Source organism: Chelon labrosus, assembly GCF_963514085.1.
Source record: "Chelon labrosus genome assembly, chromosome: 15".
In the NCBI taxonomy this organism is placed as follows: Eukaryota; Metazoa; Chordata; class Actinopteri; order Mugiliformes; family Mugilidae; genus Chelon; species Chelon labrosus.
Window position 1 is genome coordinate 8,724,543 of NC_140348.1, and position 27,408 is coordinate 8,751,950.

Genomic DNA, 27,408 nt, shown 5'->3' on the forward strand with positions numbered 1-27,408 from the left:
AAATGTCAGATAAAGCAAGATGAGATATGAGCTGCTTGTTTTTTTTTCAATGCTGGGATTGTCTTCTGCAGTATTTGAAAATGCACAACATAAAGCTGTTAAAGCTGCACGAGAGCACATTCAGACTTCATCTGGGACAAATTACAAGCTCAAATTTCAAAATAAAAGTCATCCTGGCATTGAAAATATGCTTTAATGTTTGGAGTACTGTGCTGTGCATCATAAGTAACATTTATTTTTAGCCATCTGCATCATTTCTTGACTGTCTAACTGGGCAACTGTTTTGTACACCTTTTTGTCTCCTCTCTACTAGGCAGTGCAAAGTTAACATGACCCTTACACCAAGTTAAAATAATCCGGACCTCTCATCTAATAAAAACTTTCGCCATTGAGTGGCGAACTTTTCCTCCAACTCATTTTAGTTTTTGCAGCAGAACTCAAAAACATGATTGCACTGGTAATTGAATTGTGTCGGGGCTCTGGGCTGTAAAGTGATTTCAGAGAAGCTGAAGCTGAGGTGTCTGGCAGGCAGCTAGATCAGATCAAGTGACAGCGAGCGCTGCAGTTGTACTCGCATTGCAGACCACAGCACATTAGCAAAATCAATAATCCTGCCAATGCCCACACACACAGGCAGAATCCCGCCAGCACTGAGCTGCAAAGCAGACTGATGGGATTGCGATTGTCTGTTTGAATCATTGAGTGGGTGTTTCGGTGTACAGTTAAGCTGAGTAGACATTTAGCTGCCGGTTATGTAACTGCTAGAAGTTGTAAGATTTCACGACATTGTACAGGAATGGTTTTAAAATCAGTTCAGCAAATGTCTGAATCTTGTTTTTCTTCATTTCGTCTTTGTACTCTGTGTTTGCTGTTGATGTTCATCTCACATCTACTGTAGCACACAGGTTCATGCTCACATTGATTCCTTAAATGCTTCCAATTTATAATTAAATGTGGTGAGTTAATGTTATTTATAAAAGAGAAAAAAATAGAAGAAAAGTATTGCTATTTGTCAGTTATCAGATTTACTGAAGGTAGCTTCTGTATAAATAAGTAAACAACACTAAATACACTGATCAGCCATAACATTATGACAGGTGAGCTGGGTAACTGCTTATCTTGTTATCATAGCACCTGTCATTGGGTGAGATTCAGTACATTACACAAAAAGTGAACATGTTGTCCACAAAGTTGATCTGATAGAAGCTGAAACAAATGAGCAATAGAAAGGATTTTAGTGACTTAGAGAAGGGTCATATTTAGATTGCTAGACAACTGGGTCAGAACATCTCCAACACTACAGCTCTAGTGGGATGTACCTGGTCTGCAGTGGTCAGTACCTATGAAAGTTGGTCCAAGGCAGGCAAAAGCGGTGAACCCGAGACAGGGTCACAGACAATCAGCTCAAGGATTCATGTGGGGAGCGAAGGCTTGTCCGTGTATTCCGATCCAACTGACAAGCTACTGTACACGTATCTACTAAACACTGTTGCAGACCATGTACACCTTTCCAAGTAAATGGTATTCCCTGATGGCAGTGGCCTCTGTCAGCAGAGCACACAAAGCAAAAATGGTGCAGGAATGGTTTGAGGAACAGAACAACGAGTTCAAGGTGTTGACTTGGCCTCCAAAATCTCCAGATCTTACTACTATGCAGCTTACGTGGGATGTGCTGGACAAACAAGTCCGATCAATGGAAGCCCCACCTCTCAACTTGCAGGACTTAAAGGATCTGCTGCTAACGTCTTGGTGCCAGACACCACAGCACACCTTCAGAGGTCTAGAGGGCTCCATGCCTTGACGAGTCTAGGCTGCTTTGGTGGCAAAACGGGAAATCACACAATAGTATGTAGGTGGTCATAATGTTATGGCTGATTAGTGTACAGTATACACATCATACTTTGTGATTCATTACACAAAGATTTTTTATTCTTTTTTATTGACTGAGGACTTTATTGATTGCAGTGGGAAAAGGTACATTTTTCGCCAGCAGCTCAACTAAAAGAAAAAAAATAGAACCGTACTAAATATTTACAACTAGAGTATTAATACTAATTTCTTAGCATTTAATCAAATGGTCTATAACACATTGTAAAGTCTTTGTAAAGAGACATGTTAGATTTTGCTCAATAAACTCATAGAATGACATTTTAACGTTGTAATTATAATTAAATACATTATATCTTCCTGGTAGTAGTTAAAATTGGAAAAAACAGAAACTGTACATTATGTTACGGTGTTATAGCTACAAAAGGATAGATGTTGATATGAATCTACTAAAGGCTAAAAAGAGGAATTTGAGTGCAACTTTGTCTTAGAGCGACACCATCTTGGTGTTATAAATACTCTTTCAGGTGCCGTAGCATTAGCAAAAGTCAAACTTCATTTAAAATGTATACATTTCGCCTTTTTAAAATATTATTTCTGATGCCTCTCATCTTTCCCATCTTTGTTAGGGGATCAGCAGTCTGTTCAGCTCACTTAAGGTGGTGCGGCTTCTCCGCCTGGGTCGGGTGGCCCGTAAACTGGATCACTACATCGAGTATGGGGCGGCTGTTCTGGTGCTGCTGGTGTGTGTTTTTGGACTCGCTGCTCACTGGCTGGCCTGCATTTGGTACGTTCACGTGTATTGACGCCATTAATCAAAAAGTCTACATCCATTCCCAACTCTGTCTATCTGACAATGAGTATAGGTAAATCCTAATCAGGATTTCTAATTTTCACAAAAAGGGAATAAAGGCAGATAAACGTGATATTTTAGGTTGGAGTTACTGTACTTCTTCTTATAACATAAGACATTGAGAGGGACTCCATGTTCCGCTTTCGCTGCATTAATGGCACCACCAATTAATATAAATGAGGTCGCTGATTAAGCTGATTAGTGCATGAATTAACATTTTTTGTCAACATACTTGTTTTCACATATTAAAATTGTATGTGTTTTATACCTTAAGGCCAGAAAGAGGTATAGTGAATTAGTTGATTCTGATTAATATGCAAATTTATGCAGCGAGGGCCTCTAAGGTCTAATCAGATCACCAACTCAACAGGGTGCAAGTGTGGTGGAAGAATTAAGTTTCTGTCATGAATTGTGGTGATTTATTATGTTTATGAGAAGACCTGAACACACGAACAGACACAGTCTGACTCAGTGTCAACATTGTCTCGTATACACAAAAACAGAAAGAATGTGTTTGATAGTTTAGCAAAAACACAGATTTTTTCCTTTTCCGATGGGCCTTTATCCTTCGCTACACACAAAAAAAAAAATCACGCATTTCCTTAACGTTACATTTGACTACAAGATTTCAAATAGAGGCTCTAACCAGCGTCATAAACGTTGTGTTTTGGTCCAGACACACAGTGTAATCAAACTTGAATGAATGAAGCGGGTGTCGCTCCAAAACCAGCCAGCGATACAAGTAAAAATAGCTCCTGTGTCGTTCCCCACAGTGTGGTTTCTGTGGTTGCCATGGTCACACGCTGAGCCGCGTCGTCGGGTTGAGAAAAGTTAAAGCTTCATCCACTCAGATGACGGCAGCAGCGGTGGTAGCGGCAGGCTCACTTTCTCCTTGAGAAACTAGTGGAGGTGGTTACAGAACTAGAGGAACATCAGGCCTGTGAATCCCACTGTACAACAGAACGAGTTGTTGTTCCCTGAGTTTCCTTTAGCACCACGATAAGGATGTAGTTTGAGTGAATTGTAACTATTTGGATCAGGAGAGACTTCCAGACTTCCTTCTGAATGACATGGTAAAACAGCAATATTATTATCTATGGATTTATTGATTTTTAGACCCAGAAATGGACCCAGCCGTCATTGGGCGAGAGGAGGGGTACACCCTGGACAGGTCTCCAGTCTATCACAGAGCTAACACAGAGAGACAGACAACCTTTCACACTCACATTCACACCTACGGCCAATTTAGAATCACCAATGAATCTAATGAGCATGTCTTTGGAAGGTGGGAGGAACCTCCCGGAGAGAACCCACACAGACACATGGCACATATTTTGGTTAGTTTAGGTTAGGTGGCGTCATCCCGAAGCCACTACACTGTGATTCCTAATCATTCTTTAGGAATCTTGTGAGGGAAGTCACTAAGTGTTTGTCTATCTTTATATGCAGTAATGACAAAGTTTTTTCAAACAAAACCCCCAGGGGACTGCATGAAGTGATATATTTGAAAAAATATGAAATATATGAAATGCAGAGTATAATCCATGACCAATTATTTACTCTTCAGGTACAGCATCGGTGATTATGAGGTGATTGACGAGGAAACCAACAATGTGCGCAACGACAGCTGGCTCTACATCCTGGCTGAGACGGTGGGCAGACCGTACCACTTCAACTCCAGCTCAGGAAAGTGGGAGGGTGGGCCGCTCAAGGACTCTGTCTATATCACCTCCTTGTACTTCACCATGACCAGCCTGACCAGCATTGGCTTCGGTAACATCGCACCGACGACCGATGGAGAGAAAATCTTTGCCGTGGCCATGATGATGATTGGATGTGAGTGGGGACGTTTTATCTTTTGTCTAATGTAGCTTAGACATGAAAAGTTCAACTCTTAAAAGAAACAATCTACAGTCAGAGGTGAATAAGTGAATTAAGAATTGAGCCATGAAAGTTAAGAAAACAGAACAGAACTTTTATTATATTTCTGCCTCTGCTGTAACCAGTAATATAAATCTCAGATTGAAAGTAGTCCACTGACAGAACTGGGGGTTGAATCGACTAGTCGACTAGCAGAGGTTCATCAAGTGTGTGGAAATACGTCACTTAAGATGAAGCCCCTTCTACTGTAACATGTAAAATATGTAAGCCAGTCCTGAATACAACATATGTACTACTACAATGCACACTCATGTGACAAGGCATACACTAAAGCTAGCAGAGGAACGGTCCAAATCCTCTCAACAGCAGTTGGTTAACGACTTAACTAAACATCCTGCTCTAACAGAGGGAAGGAGGCTACACATCAACAGTTTGATGATGAATTTCATTGTCTAAAGTTATTTGACCTTTAGCTGCTATACATGGAAAAGGCTTCGGAGATATACCACATTTTTATTATATTATCCTATCTTACAAAGAGAAGTACTTTTAAATGCTATTGGCAGCGCCGATTTCTATAGGCTATACATATCTGCAGCGCTCAGTATTTATAAGCTCATGTGTTTCTGATCAGTTCTATTGTATTTTATTTGTTGACATTGTTCAGTGTTTATGGTGTTAACACTACGGCCGACAGTAGCCCGTATTCAGGCTTCAGTTACCTTGCAGAAAGCCTCTAGCTTCCTTTTCCAATATGTATTCAGGTCAAGAATCTAGATTTCATTCTTGCAAATTATTACTTTCTACTGTTTTTATTATGTGTGACGTCATCGACTAGTAGACGTCGACTCAACTTTCACCGCATATTAGTCGACTTTAAAAAATCCAAAGTCATTCAACCCCTAGACAGAACTACTGACTGCAGTCTTTATTTAATTTACAGCATCATAGGCCTGGGTGGGCTCAATGATGCTTTCATGCTTCCTCTGCCTACTGTGCACTGTGCAGTATATTCCTTTACCAATCTTCTCTTCATTCTCTAAGCACAAGTTTTAGTTGACAGAGATCTTGTTTGTCTTTCCTCTTCACTTCAGATGGGGACGTTTACATATAGAGATTTACAATTTAAAGACATTATTTATCTTTGCGTATCTTCATTATGTCTACATACTGAAACATGTTAGTAATGATGAGCACATTGTGTTTTGAAAATATGTTGATTAAGAATTGTCATATTGTCTTATTGAGTTTCTTATTGAGTTTTAGAAACTGAATTTTGAGAGAAGAGACTTCCTTTTCTGGCCTTTTCTGACACTCAGTAGGTCAGCAGTCAGAATTTCACTTTGGTCTTTGATTCATGAACAAGTCAGACATTGACATATAGGTGGTAGCTAGAAGCTGGTAAGATTTAAAGGTGCAATCACACCTACATTTTAAATGGCAGAATCAATTCATTCATTAACTTTTTGTCTCATTAGTGTCTAAGCTAATGAGCTTGGTAGGTATCTATTAGCTTGCTGTCTGTTAACACCTACAGTAGCTATTTGCTGAAGGAACATGACGTCAAGATGATATTAACGGTCAAGTTCAGACAAGATAGAAAGAGCTTTGGAGACCATTATGTCCAAGAAAGGCACTGATGTCACTTTTGTTCTATATGCTACGTAGTTGTTAGCTCCAAACACATCACTGCCACAAAATCCATGGTAATCTTGGTAAATTTGAGCACATGTTCAAGCAAATCTGTCTACTTGAATACTATTATAGGCTTTTTTAATCTATAGACTTTGATAAAAGGCATTTTTTTATGGTTTATTGACTGTTTTACGGCCTCCTTTTCCATGGTAGCATGAGGGGGAAAATGCTATTTGGGCCACAGTGTGACACTTTGGTCCTGTTCAGTCCTGTTATGCGTCCTGTGGGATCAGATCACAATTGTCCACCTTTAAGTGCACGTGTTCACACCTGTTCATTAATATGCGTCTCCACATGCGCCTCGAGGCACCACTCGAGATCTGATCACAGTTTTGCGCTCTGTATGCAAATAAACACCGGCATAAACAGCTGCCTCTAATGGATCGCTATCTACCGCTGTATCAGGACCACGGACAGCGCTGTGTGTTGTGTGTGTGCGTCATGACAGTCTCACTCACTAAAAGCACACGTTAAGTTGTTATTTAGGTTATTTATGGATCTCTGGAGGACGTTAGTTATTTTAGAGCTCCACACAAAACTAAAACCTGGAAGCATCCATATGCAGAATAATGTCACAGCTTAGCTATTTGCAGCAGTGAAAAATCTCCAGTACTAAAGCTAAATAAAGAAACCGATCATTATTAACAAAATATTTAAACCCTACATGGCTACGTTTCTACATCAACATGAACACAGTACTAATTTACCACACGTCAATACAATTTTGTATGACGAACATAGACATAGGTTATTCATATTCAATTATTTAATTTGTTAATACTTATTTAGATCATTAACAGATACAAGGAGAAACACTTAAAAGATGTCCCCTACTTAGACAACACTTGCAGAACGTTTTCCTTTCCTGGCCATCATTAGAAACAGTGGCTGTGTACTTTTATTCAGAATAAATGAGGCACAATTCTGCTAATGGAAGAGGATATCAGATTATTCCCTCAATGTGGCCCAGACTAACTACTAAAGAAACGTGATCACAAGTGGCCCAGACCACCTCCAAATGGGATCAGATCTTAAATGCATCCTCAGTTCATCTTGATGTGTGTTCACACCTGTACGTTAATACAGTGAAATGATACATCTTAATACCAGGTCTGAACAGGACCATGATGAATGTAGAAGCTGTGCTATCAAGGTTTGGCTATTAACCCAAAATCACCATTTTATAGCTGTGCCTGGCTTCTTATTCTCAATCCTACAAAGCTCTGATTTGCTCAGTTAAAATAATGTGCAACCCAAAAGAAATCTGAGCTGTGGGCAGGTTTGAAGCGTCTACATGGCTGCTGTAACCAGACTTACATAACCGCTTCTTCTAGAAGTAAAAATACATTGACGCAGTATATTATTAGAAACGTGACGCGCATGCAGTTATCAGGTAAAATTAAGAAAGCTTTAATGAGTTTCAAATAGTTTGTCCTCCAGTTTCTTTTTTTAATCTCATCATTACTGCTGTAGGCAGTCAGTCAGATTAAACACGCTGACACACACAGTACAGTGTCTCCTGCCTCCATTAGAGTCAGTACTTCAGCCTTCTGAGTGATATTGGGCTGAATTAATGAGAGTTTTAGGGCTGGATTTGTGAAAATAAATAGACCTGGAGCAATTTCAACATATTTTAGGTAGTTTTTGAGCCTTAAACATATTAAACATAACATTACTGTATATCCAGTCTTGGTTTATGTCACTTAATGTGGTTTAATTTGCCAGTTTTTCTGCAAACTAACAATAACTAGATTCAATTTTACCTTGAATGCCGCCCCTGTCATTTAACAAAACATCTAATCTGCCAAGAAGGAGGCAGATTTTTTCACAGCGTGCCCTTCTTTCCTCATCTCAATATTTATAAGGTATCTTCTGCTTGTGTGGCTCATTAAACCGCGTACAGCGTGGTGCCATTATGTGTGACTGCACGCGGAGAGCAACACCTCGCAGCAATAACTGACACTGCCAGATCAATTTAGCGCAGCGCTCCCTCCGATCCCTCTGCAATCACTCCTCACCTCCGTTGTACTTTTTTCAGCCACAATCTCAACCCCGTGACGAGAGGACAATCGTTCCTCTCACCCTCCCTCTCTCCCTCTACCTTTCGGCTGTTCAGGTTTATGAATATGCTCTCGTGGGAACCTGATAAAATCTCCTCTGCAGACTTGTCTTTGTCTAAATTTTTCATTGTGAGATACAAATCATCTTAGAGCGTAAATATCTAAAAAGCGGACAGCCTCCGGAGGATTCAGTTGTAGATGCAATCTAGTGTAGTCCGTGGCTGTTCTCTATGAAATATGGATGTCCTGATACTGTTCTATTTTTACCAGCAGCACTGGATTCGGTGCTGGCAGTAGAAGATCACAGTGTGATGGGGAATTGCGGGGTGGCATGAGGAAGGAGGGGGGCACTATACATATGTCCTGTTGCTATAGCAACCGTTGGCCTGGGGCTTGAGTTTCTGACAACCGTCTTTTAACTACCTTCAAACAAGCCCGGTGTGTGATGGTGAGCAACGTGCGGCGAAGTTGTGTACGTCAGCAGGTGAAGAGCAAACGGCGAAGACAAGAGAAAGCTCGGTTCTGCAGGGACCGATTGAGTTTCGTTGCTACAGCATTCTCTGCTTGTCAGAGGAGGGAGCTTTGCCTTCTGCACTCCAGCTGGCGGTACAGTTCTTCCCAAAACTTTGCCAACTTTAATTTAATTGGACTGAAAGTTTTTAAAGCCTCCCTTAATCTGTTATGTTTTTATTTTGATGCCCGCAAATGTGCAACACAGTGGATATGTGACAAACAAAAACCTATTCTTTGTGTTAAGGCGATTAGGAATATCATACTACACTGCAACGCTTGAGAGCATTTTCTGTACACAGCGATGAAAGGATGAAAGTTGTGGTTCTCCTCGCCCTTGAGGAGTTTTGAGCGCTTTTTAATTAGTATTATTCCCTGTGCAGTTTTTCAACACTTTGATTGTGCGCCGAGAGATAAGCAAACACACACAGAAATGCACGCGCAGGTTACTGTCATCATCTGAGGATAATTGAAATGTGTGGCTGGCATGTTTCCTCTCCGTCCCTTCTAGCAGGGCTAATTAGGGCTCCACTGCCAAGAGAACACTGCGCACACAGAGCAGACATCTGATGGCTTTGATCCACACTCGCACGCCAGCTGTTGCACCAGTTCATCCACCTCTGAGATGCTCTGCTCTCCTCTGTCTCTTCCTTTTTCATTTCATTCTTCTATCACAAGGCAAGTTCAGATAAAATATCCTTATTTAGTGGGATGTAGCTGCACGGGGAAAGATGGTTTCACACACTCAAAATGAAGCTCTGATTACAGTTTTTTCCCCTATGGCAAGAGTTTTGTTGATTATATTTGGAGGTAATGATCAGTGGTAATTGTTAATTTCCCACGTGATTGATTAAAGCCTTCACCACATAAAACTCTAGTAAGTCTTGAGGCACGTTTGGATGTGTTATGTGATGTAGTGTACAAATATGAAAAATTGCACCACATTAGGAGTTTTTAATCCTTTCGTAGAGATTTTTATTTTATTATTCAACATGGTTAGGGTTAGCACTGATGCCTCACAGCAAGAAGGTTCTGGGTTTGAATCCATCAGCTGACTGGGCCTTTCTGTGTGGAGTTTGCATGTTCTCCCTGTGTCTGTGTGGGTTCTCTCCAGGTACTCCGGCTTCCTCCCACCGTCCAAAGACATGCTCATTAGGTTAATTGGTGATTCTAAATTGGCCGTAGGTCGGCATGAGAGTGTGAATGGTTGTCTGTCTCTCTGTGTTAGCCCTGTGATAGACTGGAGACGTGTCCAGGGTGTACTTCTCGCCTCTGGCCCAATGACTAGCCCCCACGCGACCCTCCAGACGACAAGCGGTTACAGAAGATGAATGAATGAATGGACATTTTTTTAGGCCCTTGTATGGAGGCTTCTGTCCCTTTAAGCCAAACATTTTGAGATTTTTGTGCCCTTCAAATCTAGGTTTAGGAGGATTTTATGTCCCCGTAAACTATGTTTTGAAGATGTTTTGCATCCCCATATACCAGATTTTCATGTCCCTGTTAACCAGGTTTTCAGAAATTTTATACATGTGTGAAGTCAGATTTGTTCTTGTTCTGTTGAATTCAGATGTGTGGAAACTTTGTTGTCCCCATAAAACACATTTCTTAAGATTTTTTGTGCTCTTGTAATCCAGGTTTTGGACACTTTTGGGTCCTTAGAGTGTGCCTGTATGTGCATGTAAACCAGGCTTTGGAGAATTTTATAAACCAAATTTTGGATAATTGTGTATGTTTGCAAACCAGCTGTCAGCCAATTTTAGGTCCTTAGTATTTGTGTTTAGCCAAACTCTGAATCCCTACAATCCCTAAAATGTCACGATTTGTGTTTCTATACACATAAAATCTCTTAGAACAACAGTTACTTTTCCTCATGAGCTGATATTCCTTAAAAACACATGAAAACTTAGCATCTATCTCTCAGCTTCAACAACAAACAGCACATATTTTTGACAAGGATTCAGATTTTCTCTTTACAACTCACTTTCCATCATGTTTATATGTCCCCAGCTCTTCTTTACGCCACCATCTTCGGTAACGTCACAACGATCTTCCAGCAGATGTACGCCAACACCAACCGTTACCACGAGATGCTTAACAGCGTCCGGGACTTCCTCAAACTCTACCAGGTGCCCAAGGGCTTGAGCGAAAGAGTCATGGACTACATCGCCTCCACCTGGTCCATGTCACGGGGTATAGACACTGAAAAGGTACGTCAACAAAGATTACTGGTGGTGTCATCCTTGTTTTCCAATGGAAAGTCACCACAGCCCTCGAGTTAAAATGCTCACAACCCCCATAGGCTATCTGTTCACACTGTTTCTAGGCTTCATGCTTAACTAAAGTAACTGGCTGATGAGCTGTTCCCAAAATCTTGAATGCAGCCTTTCTATTTTTTCGTTTTTACTTAGGATTGTTTTTTTTGTGTGTGTGTTAGACTACCCTTACCCTCACACAGTTTGGTTTAATATGTTAAAGGAGAGGTGCTAAAAATACACAAGTGCAGCATAATTTCCATAATGTAAATAATTAATTTTTATGATGGCACTGGCACAGTTTTCTGTTGTTTTATTTCTTGCTGCTAATCCTCCCCCAAAAAATCACTGTGTATAAAATTAGTTTCAGTATTGTTTGTTTTGTAATAATGAGAAGTTTATTCTTCAACATGCAGCAGCTTCTTATTAAAGCAGACGTTGGCGTTGTGTTCGTGGCCCAATAATCGACAGTTCCCACCATCCATCCTTCTGAATTCGGATGACGCTAAAATGATCTGAGTGTGTGAAAATTAAGCATTTAAAGCTGGAGGGAGATACATTGAACTGGTGCCACTCTGCTTGATTTGAAGCCAGAAACCATTCATATGACTACATCCCATTTAAATCCACTTGTCTAAAATCCAATCATTTTATTATTTCACTTCACAGTAGAAGCATAACGATTAATGGAAAACAGAGAAACTTAATTTTCAGAAAAATGTGAGCGCTTTAATGGTTCATGTGTACTCAAAATTAAACTCATATTTAATGTTCCTCTTTCTAAGTGGAGCTGCATCTATGTATCATTTATTTGTCTGGCTGCAGGACACGCTAAAGGCTCTAAAAATGGCACATAATCCCTCTCTGCTTGACATTCATCTTCAAAGAGATTTGTTTTAAAGGCAGAGCCCTGCCACGGCTTGGCATCCTGTTGATTAGGTGTACTTTAACAACACGCTGCCGCTCACTCACACTCCAGAGTGGTGGCTGGACTCTGAGCTGGTAGCAGCGTGCATGTAACCCTCACGTAAAACTCCATTAACTCCCATACTGAAAACATTTAATCCCATTCAACACACAAATTGAAATTATTACCAAAGGAAGAAGATGCACAATCTGTATCTGCTGTATATAAAATATTCTAGTCTAGTGTTCCATATACAGCCCAATGTGATCTAAAGTGGGCCGGACCAGTAACATTATAGTATAATAACCTATAAATAACAACAGCTCCAAATGTTTCCCTTTGTTTTAGTGCAAAGAAGAACAAGTACATTATGAAAATATATTCAAAACAATGAGCTATCCTTTTACAAAACATTTCATGAACAACCTGGAATTTCTTAAAATAAAGAGTATATAAAGTGTAATTTTATTGCTGTCTGCCATTTAGTTCTGGATGTTGTGATCTGTCGGCTATTCTTACTAGAACAGTGGACAAATTGGGAATAGCAGTTACTTTTGTAGCACACTGTTCTCTTATTTTACTGGAGGGTGGGTAAACCGCCTCAAAACCATCACTCTTTGCAAGTTCATGCTGTGGGCCAGATTACATCCTCTAGCGGGCCAGTTTTGGCCCGCGGGCTGCATGTTTGACACCCCTGATTTAGATGCATAATAACTTCAATATACAGTATACAGTATGTATGTATTGATTTCTTCTTTATGAGTGTGAAAAAATGTAGATTATTTTCCTCTCTTTTCTATCCCTTACTAACTTGTAAGAAGCCAAACTTCTGTTTGTCTGCACTTGAACGGCCCTTATGTGTTGATAATGTCAAATTCACTACAAGATTTCTGCCTGAAAGCAGAAGCTATCTCTTAAATGTAGGGCAACTAAAATGAATGTCAGATGCATCAGTTCATAGCTCTAGTGTTGCTCATTATTATTATACGTCTCAAAATAATGAGAAACTAAAAATTTAAAGTTTGTAGGCACTACTGATGTTTTGTTAATATTAACAATATTCTGAAAGTATTGTGAGCAATGGAAATATTTTATAATTCATATTTTAGTAGATTAAATACATAGAATACACAATATACATTTTATGGATTCACTCTGTGATGTTCATATGAAACATTTCCATGTACATATGTTTATATATGTTCATGATATATGATGACCTGGACGACTGAGAACCTTCACAGATATACACCGATCAGCCATAACATTAAAACCACTGACAAGTGAAGTAAATAATATTGACCGTTTTGTGACAATCCAATGTTCTGCTGGGAAACTTTTGGACATTCATTCATGTAGATGTTACTTAGACATGCACCACCCACCTAGACCAGACCCAAAGGCCCCCACTAACAACATTGTGTTGCCAGACACCACAGGACATCCTCAGAAGACCCATGTTCATTCTCTGATGAGTTACAACTGTTTTGGAGTTAACTAGTCGCTAGTCATATAAACCAAATGAATTGTCCAGCTTACTTGTTTTATTCCTTGTTGTGAACCCTCCATAAACTTGTTCATCAATGATCTGAAAAATGCATAAAATTGAGAGACATTAGAGGGAGAGTAATAACTGAGAGTGATGGTGAAGCAGAAGGGATTCTACACTTGTATACAACATATGGACACTTCTGGGAGGGGCTCTATACCTTATACATATCTAAATATAGCAGCAGATGCAACATGAGACGGCAGGCAATCATGTTACAGTCCTTTTTTATTTGGTATACAGAGTAGTCTTTAAGGCAGCTCTTCCAGCCAGGCCGCCTCACTATCCCCATAAAGCCTCACCAAGACTGTGAGGTAAAAAGATTCACTTCAGTTGTTTTCATCTCTTAATGCATCACAAAAGCTAGAGTTTTGTCCAGCCATGAAAAGAAAATAAGGGGTCCCTTCACCTCGTTTGACAAGAATGTTGTCTGTGATGTTGACCAATAAAAGCACAGTTTTTCTGTTGCAATGAGCCAAGGCAAAATATCTATATATATTTATGTTTTAAATAATTTCTGTGGACTTGTTGCCACTTATAAGAGCATTATATTATAAATGAATCACTTGCGCCCACACATGCGTCTACCTTCGTCATTTAGTGACAATCAGTGGCACCAAGTGCACTTTAATGCAAAAAAACAACTGTAAGTGTGTCCCACATTATGAAAAACTCATAGTTGTAATTCAACATATTGTCTGTATATCATATAGCAATAATATTATATTATTCACCAGCGTTGTCAAAAATCCCTCCGTCTTCCTTATATCTCCGTCTCTTCTCTCTCTTCTCTTCCAGGTGTTGCAGATTTGCCCGAAGGACATGAGAGCAGATATCTGTGTTCATCTCAACCGCAAGGTCTTTAAAGAGCACCCGGCTTTCCGACTGGCCAGCGACGGGTGTCTCAGAGCGCTGGCCATGGAGTTTCAGACCATCCACTGTGCCCCTGGAGACCTGATCTACCACGCTGGTGAGAGCGTGGACAGCCTCTGTTTCGTGGTGTCAGGATCACTTGAGGTCATTCAGGATGACGAGGTGGTGGCCATTTTAGGTGAGTCTTGAATGATGAGTTCCTACACCTGTAGTACGGTGAAGAGTTTAAATGTGGATCTCAGAAATTAAGCTTTAATTAGAACTGAGTTTTCTGCACTGGTTTAATAGCCCTGCAGATATTTGACTGTATTTACCTAGGACATTTTTAGGAAACCAGGTGTTTATCAGGGGTAAATGATTTCTTCAGTGTAAAGAATGAGATGCATGTATCACCTTAAGTTTCATTTATTTATTAAATTCTGACTATCTCCAATACCACTAATTGTCTTAAACTAATAAAATCATAATTAAATAATTTATCATATGCAACTGCATATGGCTGAAATGGAAACAAAAAAACTGTAGCCAGGAGGAAAATAAGCTGCTTCTTCACAGTACTTCAGAGAATTTAGCCCCACACTTAAAACTGATTGTAAACTGAATCAGTACAAGCTTTTTTCTTGTTGTCTGTACCCTAATAACTGCAAAAAAGACGGACGAAAGTGTTGCAACATGCTATTAAATGTGCAAATAAATCAAATGCAAATGAAACTACCTTAATCAGATTTCAACTTACAGCCTCAGCTAAAGGATCATCCATCATTATCAGGCAGTGATTTTAAAACCTGAGGCGACACAAAAGGAAAGAAAGAAAGAAAGAAAGATTTTTCAGATATTTGAAGACATTTTAATTATAACACATACAAACACATACGTACAATAATGACATTCATTAGTTATGTTAATTTCATGAAAGATGCAGCCATTGTTTTTAGCTGAAGAGTCGAAGGAGCTGCCCCAGATCTGTCGCATAATACAAAGTTGGAGATTTGTTACGTGGCGACACAGAAACAAAGGTCTAAGATCCAAACATTCTGCTACAATAGTGTCTGAATTTACTGAGTCATATTGACACCAAAAAGCTGTCAGTAACAACAGAGGGAAAGAAGTTCATTCAAACCAGCCTCCTGCACAGTTCAAACAAAACCAGTTCGCATCATAGCATCAAAATAATGTAGTTAAAATCCTCGTCTTTTGTTTCTCTGCAGCAGCTTTAAGACAGTGTCTGACTGCAGTGAAAGTTGAGCCTGTCTGGGGATCGGTTTTTGCTGAGTGACGAATTCAGGATTTGGACAAGAATTTGTCTGTCTCTGCTACACAATCCTTCTCCAGTAACACTTCCAATACAGTCTGTTATTTTCAGCTTGAATCCCATTAAGTCACTTACTTTTTTCCTTTCATCAACACACACCTACATACATCCTCATAACTAAATATTGTATAAAGGTACAGAAGGGCACAAATACCGTTACATTATACATGTTAATGGATATTTGTGCCTTTGGGTTGCAGGATTAAATATAGTATATAAATCCTGCATACCACAGCACTTATAGCCGGAGATATAAAGTTTGTATTTTAGCCGTTTTTTTTTTTTTCTTCACCTGAGTGAACAGAAAGCAGCAACCATGGCTGTGCACTTTAAGGTCCTCGAAGGGTTAAGATGAATACCAATGCCACAATCTTCCAGAGCATGTGACTGTGGCTGCCCGTGTCGAGTTTTCATTGATCTTTTTTGGAGAAAGCTTCACCAGTTTGCTGCTGGTTACATGAAATCTGGGAGGAAAAAAGGAAAAGCTACTGAGAGTTGACGCACAGGCTCAGTTGGATTTAAAATAACTAGTACTGTGATAATAATGTTCTAAAATTTTAATTTAAAGTTGTGGAAGTTGCATCTTCAATTCATTTTATTGCATAGTAACATCAAATGCCAATGTAACAATGTGAAAGGGATCCCTTGTAATGATGACCTACTAGAGGACTATCACCAGAATCTGATGTATTACACAGCTTTAAGGATGTGACACCAAGCCAGCGATAGACTGTTTGCCCGTGTCAAGCTGGTGATGAGCGCCTGTGGTCTGTGTCCCGCATTGTTGGCACCAGTTTGACCCCTGTCAGCAGTTTTTCAACCCGCTGAATCGGCTGCGGAATAAGTCGGTCAGAGGAATCACTCGGATCCAGGTTTGAGAACCACTGCATAAACAAGAAGAGGAAGCAGTCTCTACTGGTTTGTCATTGTTATCTCACAACAGTGGTTTCTAAACTGGGGGGCACTGTGTTCCAGCCACGTCCCCCAAAGTGGCAAAAACCAGAGAAAGAGAGACACACAGCAGTGCAGAAGGAGAAAGAGAAAAGAGATAAGAGATAGGAAGGAAGCTACGTACCAAGGTGGACAGATTTGTGACCGGCATAAAGCACAAATCAGATGACAAGTCTGTTACAGCTATAACGGTCGACCACCACAACACAGAAAAAGGTAAAAGCAAGAAAATATAACAAGGCATATCTGTCCCTGGGCTATACAAGCACTATGGTCGGCCAAGAAAAGAGACCCCAGTGTACAGTAAGAGCCACCCAGGCCAAATCCATCTACTATATTGGTATTCACTGTTGCCTCTCTCCACAGCACTGAGTAACTTGCACATATTGACTTTGACCAGGCATTATGTAGGATGTTTTATTTTCTAGTTTAGGAACCGCTGTCCTAGGAACCGTAGAGCAGGGGTGCCCAATACATCGAACACTATCGAGTGGTAGATCACAATGGTAGTGTGGTTAGATCGCGTGGCATCTAGCCACACTGTGGCATTGCAACATGCCCTCAGTTCAGCAGCACACATCCATGCACTGCATCAACAACAACTCAAGACGCTCGTCTTTCTTAAAGGGCCAGTGCTGTTTTTCTAAAGGTGCAATGCAGAAATTTTTCTTCTTAGGAAATAAAACCAAAGATGGATAGAGCTTTTAACACTGCAGCAACAATTAATATCACTGAGAGTAGAGAATATATATATTTTATTTGTAGGTAGATCACTTTGACTTGGTCATTGTAATAGTAGCTCGCATACAGCAACTGATCTGTATGATTCAGGAGAGGCCAGCTCTCTACGGCGGTTTGTAGATCTTCGTAGCATCCCAGCTAATAGTAGCTCTTCCTGTTTCCGCTTTATGATGATAGATACAGACTACTGCCACCCACTGGTATGAAGAGTTAAAAACTGAAACACAATGTTGCTCTATAACCAGTGCACTTGTAAATAGGTAGCAGTTTGCAATTAATATGTCAATTCACAGATTGTGTACATAATTTTCTTTTTATTGCATCCTCTTTTAAATAAACTAAACTATTTTTTCACACAGTGGGTATAACATAGATCTATTAAAGTGTATTGATCAGAGACCTGTGCCAGTAAATGAGACCCTACTCAAACTGATGAAAGTGATCACGGTATGGAGCCTGTCCAACCAGCTAATGAATATTGATGAGGACTGAACCAGTTGCTAACTGCCTATATTTGATGTTATTTATTAAAATAAGGAGCACACAAACATCCCTCGCCACTGGTGAAGCGGTTAAATCCCAGAAGAATGTTTTCCTTTTCATCCTTTAATTTGCCAAACGATTGACTTCAGTGAATAATGGATGGACCGCTCTGGCAGGCCAGGGGACAAAGTCGCGGCTGTTCTTCATCAATAACCTACTATTGGTTCCTCTTTGCCTGGATCAATATACTGTCAGGTTGATACCATTGACCCGGATGGAGAGGGTAATGGAGCCTGAAGTGATAAATAAGTTGTTACTATGAATCAGATTCTCATTAGCTAAATGGCACTGTAGAGCAGAAGCAACATGGAAAGTACATCTGCGGAAAAGCAAGCACATCTCTAAAATACCTCCACATCTCTACAAATACTGTACGGGGGCTCATCTTGAAACCAGAGCTGCTTTATTGTTTATAGGCAGCATTCTTTTTGAGATGTCATCCAGCGGTTCAAAGAAATAATGAGATGAGTTTTCAGCCATGTGAAAGGAAATTCATGAATCTCTTCTGCAGTCCAACTCTGTGAGAAGCTGTTGATTTAGATGTTGATTATACTGAGTCACAGCACTTCGTGGTTCAGTCGTTTTATGGTCATGTTGAGCCTTTCAAACTTAAAATAGTGCTGTACATGAGTCACAAATTACAGCATGCTGAGCACTTATATAAACGCGTGCGTTGATCTAATGGGCTTTAGACTGTGAAGGTAAAAGTTTCTAATAAAGCACACGTTGCAAAAGGTTAAAAAGCGTAAGTGATCTCTTTTATTAATGGTTGATCATTTAATGTCATAACAGTCCTCCTCAAATGTGACTCTGTCTTTGTCTTTTTTCACTTGTCTGAAATTCCTCTTACTATCTTATTAATAAGTAAACGCCTCTGTGTTTCCTGTGAATAGATTTTGGTTCATGTGTCTTGCAGCTAGTGTTGTACTGGTGGTGGATTTTGCACAACCTGCCACCCAAAATGTATCGGTGACTTATAACTGATCTACAAAATAATTTTTTACAACTAATTTAAATGTTAAGAGTGACTTTTAATAGTTTAAACAAGGATGTAAAACAGTTTTGTGAGTTAGTTTGATCAAGGATTAAATAAAAAAATAAAACTGTTGTTTTATAAGTAGGCGTGTAAACTGCAGAGTATTTCTGCTAAGTTATCTGTTAAATCTAATATGTTTCCACATGTATAAAATGTAGGATTTGATAGAAGAAACACATTCTTCCGTATTCACCTTTCACAATTGTCATTTCCGATTTACTTTTAATAGCAGTACTTAACTTTAACTCTCCTTTATGTTTTACACTGTATAATGCAGTTGTAAGCAAATACAAGGCTATTCTAAACAATGCACTTTAAAGCGTTATAATCTTAATGAAATTCAGAGACTTGTAGTAATTTATAGGCTAAAAAAATTGCAAAGTGTCATTAAAGTTCCCCATGCTGATATCAGGCTTGGAGCTCTGGGTGAATCCAGATGGAGCAGTGTCATTTTTTTTTACTGTATTTTCGTTTCAAATAAAAAGCGGTGCTAGCAAGAAAAGCTCGCTCCATCCATACACCAACAATATTTTTATGTTCTGCTTGTTTCACTCTGAAACATTCGGAGTGGGAAATATACAAGAGGGTTACCTGGGCAACGAGAGCCTTGAACGTCTACTAGTTATTAACTGTCTGCTACAAAGCGATGGGTGACGAGTTCAGACGAGGCTTTTCAGTTTTATTGGCCCCCGAAAGAAAAATTTGTATGGTCTCAAAAAGAAAAACACACTTGATTAAAAAAAAAAAAAAAAAAAAAGGTTTTGAATATGCAGCTGACAACATAAGAATTCCCCAAAATAACTTTCAGACACACTTAGACCTTCAAGAAAATGTGTTGCCACGAAAGAAGTATAACTATTATTGAATTATATTTACAAGATTTCTTTATAAAGGACACTTTTTTAGAAGAGGTGGTCCAGTGTGCTTACCTGATGTTGTAGAAGAATTACTGGTTTAAAACGGTGTCCTCTCTCTGCAGGTAAGGGGGATGTATTTGGGGATGTCTTCTGGAAAGAGGTGACTCTGGCTCAGGCCTGCGCCAACGTCCGAGCCCTGACCTACTGCGACCTCCACGTCATTAAACGCGACGCTCTGCAGAAGGTGCTGGAGTTCTACACAGCGTTCTCCAACCACTTCTCCAGAAACCTGCTGCTCACGTACAACCTGCGAAAGAGGGTAAATTACTCTACTAAAAAATTATTATTATTATTATTATTACTATTATTATTACTTTCAAGAAGGACGGATTTATTGCAGTCCTTACTGTGATCCAGTATCACAGTAAGGACTGCACAATTAAAAGTGTGTGGGGAAAACAGTGAACACCAGCCCAGTTTCATAGAAACACAAGCACTCACAGGTGCAGACGAGGAAAAGCTGGTACTGAAAAAAGATGTGTCAGTCATGTGGGAACACTTTGGCCTCGGTAAACATTCTGCTGCACAGTACAAGGCTCTGTGCAAATACTGCAGCAGCAACATCTCATGTGGTGAATCTGCCGTCCAAGAAAGATGTCGCAGAAAATCTCAAACTGAACCCAGAAACTTGTCAGGCACAGCCGTCTATTGCACAGATTTTTACAACTTTCAGTAACAAGGTTTAAAGTTGATATCTCAACACTGCAGACATCTGTGCATACTGGTGGTAATGGGGAGTGGAGTGTAGAACATCTGCGAGCAGTTTAGACAGAGTGTCTATTTACAGACCAGCGAAACAAGCTGTTTTAATTAAGAAATCAGTCAATAAATGACCTTTTTCCATCAAGCTAGTAAGCTATTAGCAACCACGTCTGATTTTATGCCGCTCATCGCACACATAGTTTTACACTTCTTAGCAACCTTGTTGAGGAGACAGACATGTGGAGGTCCTTCTTGCTCTGTGTTTTCCTGCAATGTTTAAGACTGATTTTTGTTTTATAAGCACATTTTTGATGATAAGCTCCATCACAAATCCAATGCATTCGCCGTGGCCTCTTCACAGTCATCACAGCTGAACGATTTTAATTTGCAGCAGCGGCAGCAACAGCTGGAAAAGTTGATTTTACATTAGCAGTAATTTAATACAGTGTTAGAAGAGTGATAATAAGATTAAACTACAAAGAGTGACACTGGATTACAAGCGTGCATTATTTGTTGTGAATCCCTCATGTGTGAAGGTAATTGGAATTTAGCGGGGAAATGGGGAACTCCACCACCAACGATGGAAACCGATATTCAGAGAGATAATTACATATGTAAATTGAACGAGAGGCTTATTCAGACCATAACATGAAAAATAAAATACAGTTTGATTTTTATAAAATTCTCAATCAAAGTTTGGGCTCAATTTAAATAAGCTAAACCTTTTTTAGAATATATAATGCTACAAGACAAGAGTTTGGAGAGAGTGACAGGTTACAGTTTCAACAGGTGCAGCTTTTTAGTCAGAAGAACTGAAAAATCATTGTTTTCGGAAATATGCTTAGTTTAGTCTGTATTGAGAAATACATTTTAAGCTATTGCTAGCTTAGCTTAGCACAGAGACTAAAAATAAGGGGGAAGCAGCTAGCATGTCCATACAGTGGGTACGGAAAGTATTCAGACCCCTTTAAAATTTTCCCTCTTTGTTATATTGCAGCTATTTGCTGAAATAATGTGAGTTTTTTCCTCATCAATTTACACACAGCACAGAAGTGTAGACATTTTTGCAAATTTATTAAAAAAGAAAAACTGAAATATCCCATGGCTGTAAGTATTCAGAGCCTTTGCTGTGATACTGGTACATTTAAGTCAGGTGCTGTCTATTTCTTCTGATCATCCTTGGGATGGTTCAACCTTCATTGGAGTCCAGCTGTGTTTAATTAAATTGATTGGACTTGATTAGGAAAGGCCCACACCTGTCTATATAGGACCTCACAGCTCACAGTGGATGTCAGAGCAGATGAGAATCATGAGGTGGAAGGAACTGCCTCAAGAGTTCAGAGACAGAGTTGTGGCAAGGCACAGATCTGTTCAAGAATTTCAGATGCACTTAAGGTTCCTTAGAGCACAGTGGCCTCCATAATCCTTAAATGGAAGAAGTTTGGGACGACCAGAACTCTTCCTGGAGCTGGCCGTCCTGCCAAACTGAGCAATTGGGGGAGCAGGGAGATGGGAGAAAGTTTTAGAAAGTCAGCCATCACATCACTGCAGCCCTCCACCAATCGGGTTTTTTTTTACCAAAAAACACAAGAAGGACTCCCAGACTATAAGAAATAAGATTTTCTGGTCTGATGAGACCAAGATTGAACTTTTTGGTCTTCATTCTAATAGGTATGTGTGGAGACAACCAGACATCCACTGTATGTAGAAAAATATATAAATTTGTTCCAAAAATGCGGAGACTTACCATTTTTGTACATTCAGACAAAGAAATGAACTATAAACGTGAACAAATTAAGTTTCAGGTTTCACATTGAGTGTTTATTTTTGTGGAAAGAAATTAAAATATAATCTAGCTGTAGCTTCTTATTTACCAGAGAGATATAAGAGATGTATAAATCTTCTCACCTAACTCCCAGCAAAAAGACAAATAAGGATATTATAAACTGTCAAACTATTCATTTAACTATCCTTCTTTCCTGTGGATGTTGCTGTTACATCCAGACTTCCTATAAAAAATGAAAGATTTTATCAAACGGCATACCCGACAACCTGTGCAGCCAGAACTCATACATGTTACAGAGCTAAACAATACACACGACACTTCAGACAAAAACGTAGTTCAATTAAACATTCACCGTATATTAAAAGCACTCTCCCATTCCTCATTCAGGAAGGAAACAGCTGTGATCAACAACACAAGTGTTGCTACCAATCATTACCTCATTCATAATAAGGTTAGCCGGCCCAAGAGATTGCAAGTGAGATTGAATTGCCTGCATATGAAGAGGCAATCTCATCCGCTGCATTAAAGTCACTATTCACCAGGGTCCCATACTTCCTGGATGTATACAGCAGGGAAATCCAGGGAAGGATGGAATAAGGAGTCAAACGCTGCTTTTAAATGGAGCTCATAAGACTGTATTTTTGACTGGGGAAATCCAACAGACGGTATGTGTTCACATGGTCTAAGGTGTGAGAACAGTGTTGCTACGTTACGGAGAGGAGAAACTGATGTCTTACCTTTTCTAAAGAGATGTACGTCGTGGTTTCTCACAGAGGAAAAGCTGAAACGCAATAGTATTTTTTTGTCTATACTTCAGTCAAAGAAATGCTTGGACATTTGGGAAATTACACACATTTGCTTTCTTGCGGAGAGTTAGATGACAACAAATAGAGCCAGACCAATAAATTGACCAAATGCCATGTTTAAATAGTACTCAAGTAACTAACTTTCCCCTGGGTTTCAACCATATCGCACAGTTTTCATTTTTGGCTACGCAGTAGTAGCTGTAGCTTTTACCTATAAGTTTGTCTTATTGGTAAGTAGACCGTCTTTAAGAACATGTGATGCAGTTAAAAGCACCAGAAAGCAAATGGACCTTGAGTAAGTGTTGCTTTATCAAACTATTTCTCAGATCAGTGAAGTTTTATGGTTAGAAAATCATCGCATTCAACAACGACAGTTTCCATGAGGAGCTTTAAGTCATGGCAGAGACTTATGGGAGATATATTCTCCCATAGGTCTAAGATGTAGTCATTGGGGACAAAATGAAAATAAGAAATATCCCAGAACATTAAAATATAGAATACAAATTATTTGTATTCTGACATATGAATAAAACTAAAAGCTAAAGATGGAAATACAAATGCTTAAAAGATAGTTGTCCATTAGAACCATCTGCTTGGTTGTGAGCTAACAGTGTGTCTTCACCCTCTGAAGCCAGAGGCGGCATATGAACTTTCCCTCAGTGTCGTGGGAATAGCCTCCTTAAAGGTGACATTTACAGAGAACACACATTTTGAAATTGATAATCTTTCTCTCACAAACTGTACACACTGCTTAAGAAACTGAACTGACTCTGAGAAGAGGTATTGTTTTGCTTGTGTCAGTCGCTGACATTTTTATCACTGACATTTATCTCATTAGTCATAAAAATTTTAAATTCTCTTGTAGATCATCTTCCGAAAGATCAGTGATGTGAAACGGGAGGAAGAGGAGCGACAGAGGCGTAAAAATGAAGCCCCTCTGAACTTACCACCTGATCATCCAGTACGAAAACTCTTCCAGCGCTTTCGACAGCAGAAGGAAGCCCGCATGGCGACCGGAAAACCAGAACAAGATGAGCAAGATATCGAGAAGGGCCCCGTGTATGTGGACATCCCGATGGCTAAGGCGGCCATTACAACTACCAGCATTGTCACAGTCACAGAAAGCCCGGCAACACCTTCATCTTCAACGCCGTCATCTTCAACATCTCCCAACTCCATCCCCTCAGACAAGGGGAAGCTGCAGGTGCCGTCGTCCATTTCTTTGGTAGGATGCCGGACTGCTGAACCAGTCAAAGTCAAAGGTTGGGGTCGCTTCAAGGAATCCATGGCCAAAGCTGACAACTGGAACAAGGTGTCCAAAGCCGAATCCATGGAGACTTTACCAGAACGGACCAAGGTGCACGAATCACAGATGTCTCTAAAGAAGACGGACTCGTGCGACAGTGGCATTACCAAAAGTGACCTGCGCCTGGACAAAGTGGGCGACTTCCGCCTGACGCCTCAGGACCGCAGTCCTGCCCAGCCTCCAGAAACCAGGCACGCCTTCTACCCCATCCCAGAGCAGACGCTTCAAGCCTCACTTCAGGAGCTCAAACTGGAGCTGAAGGACGACCTCAAGAGCCTGAACGTTCGAATGTCTGGCCTAGAAGCGCAACTCACAGAAGCGCTTCAACTCCTCAAAGCCAGGAAATCAAGCACTAGCTCTCCGCAGCATCTTTTTGACATTTCTAGACCTGCTTCACCAGAAGACAAAGAGGACATCTTCTCTTGAAGGATGGACAAATCATTAGGCAACAGTGATCCGTGAACTCAGCCGGAATCCAGTAATATCCAGATTACTTGGATGGCTGAGGCCATACTGGGCACACCGTTTAGAACAGGCATCAGTGCGGTCTATAAGATGCACCGGCCTTTACCATAGGGGTACGCCCGCTGGTTGTATTGACAAGTCGAGATCATAGCCCAGATTTTGGTGCCATGGCACTGAAGACTTGGAGGTTGCACACAAACTGATAGCTCTATTGTTTGTATATATAAGTTTGATTTATTTTTCCATGGCACTATGATGGAAAAACAGTTTGAGAATCTGTCAGAAATCTATTTAGATTTTGAGGCTCAACAGAAGGACAGTAGATCCATCTCTCCAATGGAAGCAGCATGGTTTGTTAACGAATCGTTTGTATGAGATTCTTTGCATGTCACATAAATAGACGTGTGCCTCAAATTGCAGGTGGTGCATATGTGATTAACCGAGGCTGCACGGCGAGTCATTTGCATTATTCCGCAGTGAAGGTGAGAAAGGACGCCCTTTACAGATGTTGAAACAATCTCAGAGTAATTTCCTCAAACAGTTCTCTTATTATATCAGCTTTCCAGGATCATTATGAATTATACAACAGCTAACACTGGCCAGGCAATCTGATTTTCAAAAACATGTTTGAGCAGAGCTTAGAATTTACATAAACCACAGATAGATGTGCTTGATGAAAAATGAAAAATGGAATGAAATGCAAACTAGTGAGGAAGCAGTGAGCAAGTTCCTGATATTATTAAATATATTGTGTGAGAGAGATGCATTTTAGCTTTGCTGATGCAAACAGTAATTAGATAATGCAGATTGTATTGGTTATGGCTGTGACCCTTACTTTATTTTACCACTGAACATAGTGAGGAATGCCTTTCTGCATAGTATTTCTAAAATCAAACTGATTTATGTAAAATAAAACAGTCTGTCGCAAAGTGGACTGAGATCACAGAATCACTGGAACCTCTTTATAGTGATGATTTCTGCCTTTAATGGTCCCTCACAAACATTTTTACATTTGAAACCCTGCATGATTTAATGTCTCTGTCTCTTCACATTCACTTGAGAAAAAAACAACATCATCCTGTGAAAACATCAGACTGTTAATAAGAGGCAAAGATCAGAAGTGTGGAAGTCTTTTTGGCGCACGTGTTCAGGCTGAGTGTTTGAAATGATCCCTGATTGCTTTAATTGAGGCCGATATTTGGAGGCAGTATTAATTTGCTTTTGGTTTTATGACGAATTTAATTACACAATCCCTAAATGTACATTTAAACTGAGTGGCAACTTTAAGACAGACATTAACATTGAAAACAGTAATGACCAAAATGACAAATGAGTCTGTTTCTAAAGGAGGAATAAAGAAACCAACCATAAGTAACCACTTAAAAGGAATGCAATGTCATGCTGATGAGACATAAATGTATATCGCAACATTAACCCCTTTGTGCAGTTGCTGTATCAGGTCTATATTCCACCGATTATGCATTTTATTTATATTACATGACAATTACTTACATCCTGCTATCTAATGCATAACAACCTTCTTGTGTAAATAAGAGAACCAGGGTTAATGGGTTGAAATGGAGATACTGTATGTGCAATATTAAATACAAAGACCTGCATCTTTTAGAAATATAGGACAGTGAATAATCTTTTTTCATTCAATCTCCCTTTTTATTATTATTTTATAGAGAAAGTACTACTAGAGCTATTTTTAAATGCTGATAATATCATAAAACATCATGAAAATACCATTCACATTTAGAACCTTCCAATTTCACATATTTATAGCTTTGAAGTGGCTATGTAATTTGTCCCACATAAACAAACTGTAAACGATGGCCTCCCCACAGCAGGGGGCGCTGCAGGAAGGGGTTAAAAGTAGAATTTGTATTTTTTATTACTTCTCAAATGTTATTATGTATTTGTTTACAAAATCAATTGAACACCAGCATTGAACACAGTTATCCAGTAAAAATAAAATGTTTTGTCGTATATTTTAACGCTTTCAGTTTCACCAAGAACAAATAAAATGTTTTTTAAAAGGACTGTTTCCGATGCTACACCAACAATTAACTCTACATAAACACTGAAACAATACTTATAGTTCATGCCAAATAACATATTGTTAATATAATGGTAATCCAAATAAATTTTATCAGAAACAGAAATGAGAATAAACATCAATGGACCAGAGAAACAAGGGGAAATGTAACTTGTAAAAAGAAAAAAGACATCAACCATTAAGTAAATCAGTCAGTGTTATCTCTGTCTTGTTTGGTAAAGGCTTGTGCCCCGTGTTCATCTGGACAATAAATAAAGTTTTCAGTAAATAAGTAAGTTAAGCGGAGCCATGTGCTCTGAAATGAAGCAATAATAAAAAGGACATGTTGCTGCTTAAGTAGAATTTAATGATACAATCATCAGATGAGACCC

General features: G+C 39.5%; 2 protein-coding genes across 2 annotated transcripts in view; one reads left to right on the plus strand and one right to left on the minus strand.

Moving 5' to 3' along the window:
- The window catches only part of kcnh1a (potassium voltage-gated channel, subfamily H (eag-related), member 1a), a gene marked incomplete at its 5' end in the record, with an annotated part of 42,923 nt that extends 16,346 nt beyond the window's left edge, over nucleotides 1-26,577 (plus strand). The window contains 6 exons of the mRNA XM_084561933.1: nucleotides 2,457-2,614; nucleotides 4,248-4,516; nucleotides 10,837-11,036; nucleotides 14,336-14,588; nucleotides 19,973-20,169; nucleotides 24,070-26,577. Of these exons, the coding sequence (XP_084418059.1) occupies nucleotides 2,457-2,614; nucleotides 4,248-4,516; nucleotides 10,837-11,036; nucleotides 14,336-14,588; nucleotides 19,973-20,169; nucleotides 24,070-24,936 (1,944 nt within the window). The 3' untranslated portion in view covers nucleotides 24,937-26,577. The remainder of the gene's footprint in view (nucleotides 1-2,456; nucleotides 2,615-4,247; nucleotides 4,517-10,836; nucleotides 11,037-14,335; nucleotides 14,589-19,972; nucleotides 20,170-24,069) is intronic.
- The window catches only part of hhat (hedgehog acyltransferase), a 28,462-nt gene continuing 21,141 nt past the window's right edge, over nucleotides 20,088-27,408 (minus strand). Inside the window, exon 12 of the mRNA XM_084561936.1 lies at nucleotides 20,088-20,157. Within this exon, the coding sequence (XP_084418062.1) occupies nucleotides 20,147-20,157 (11 nt within the window). The 3' untranslated portion in view covers nucleotides 20,088-20,146. The remainder of the gene's footprint in view (nucleotides 20,158-27,408) is intronic.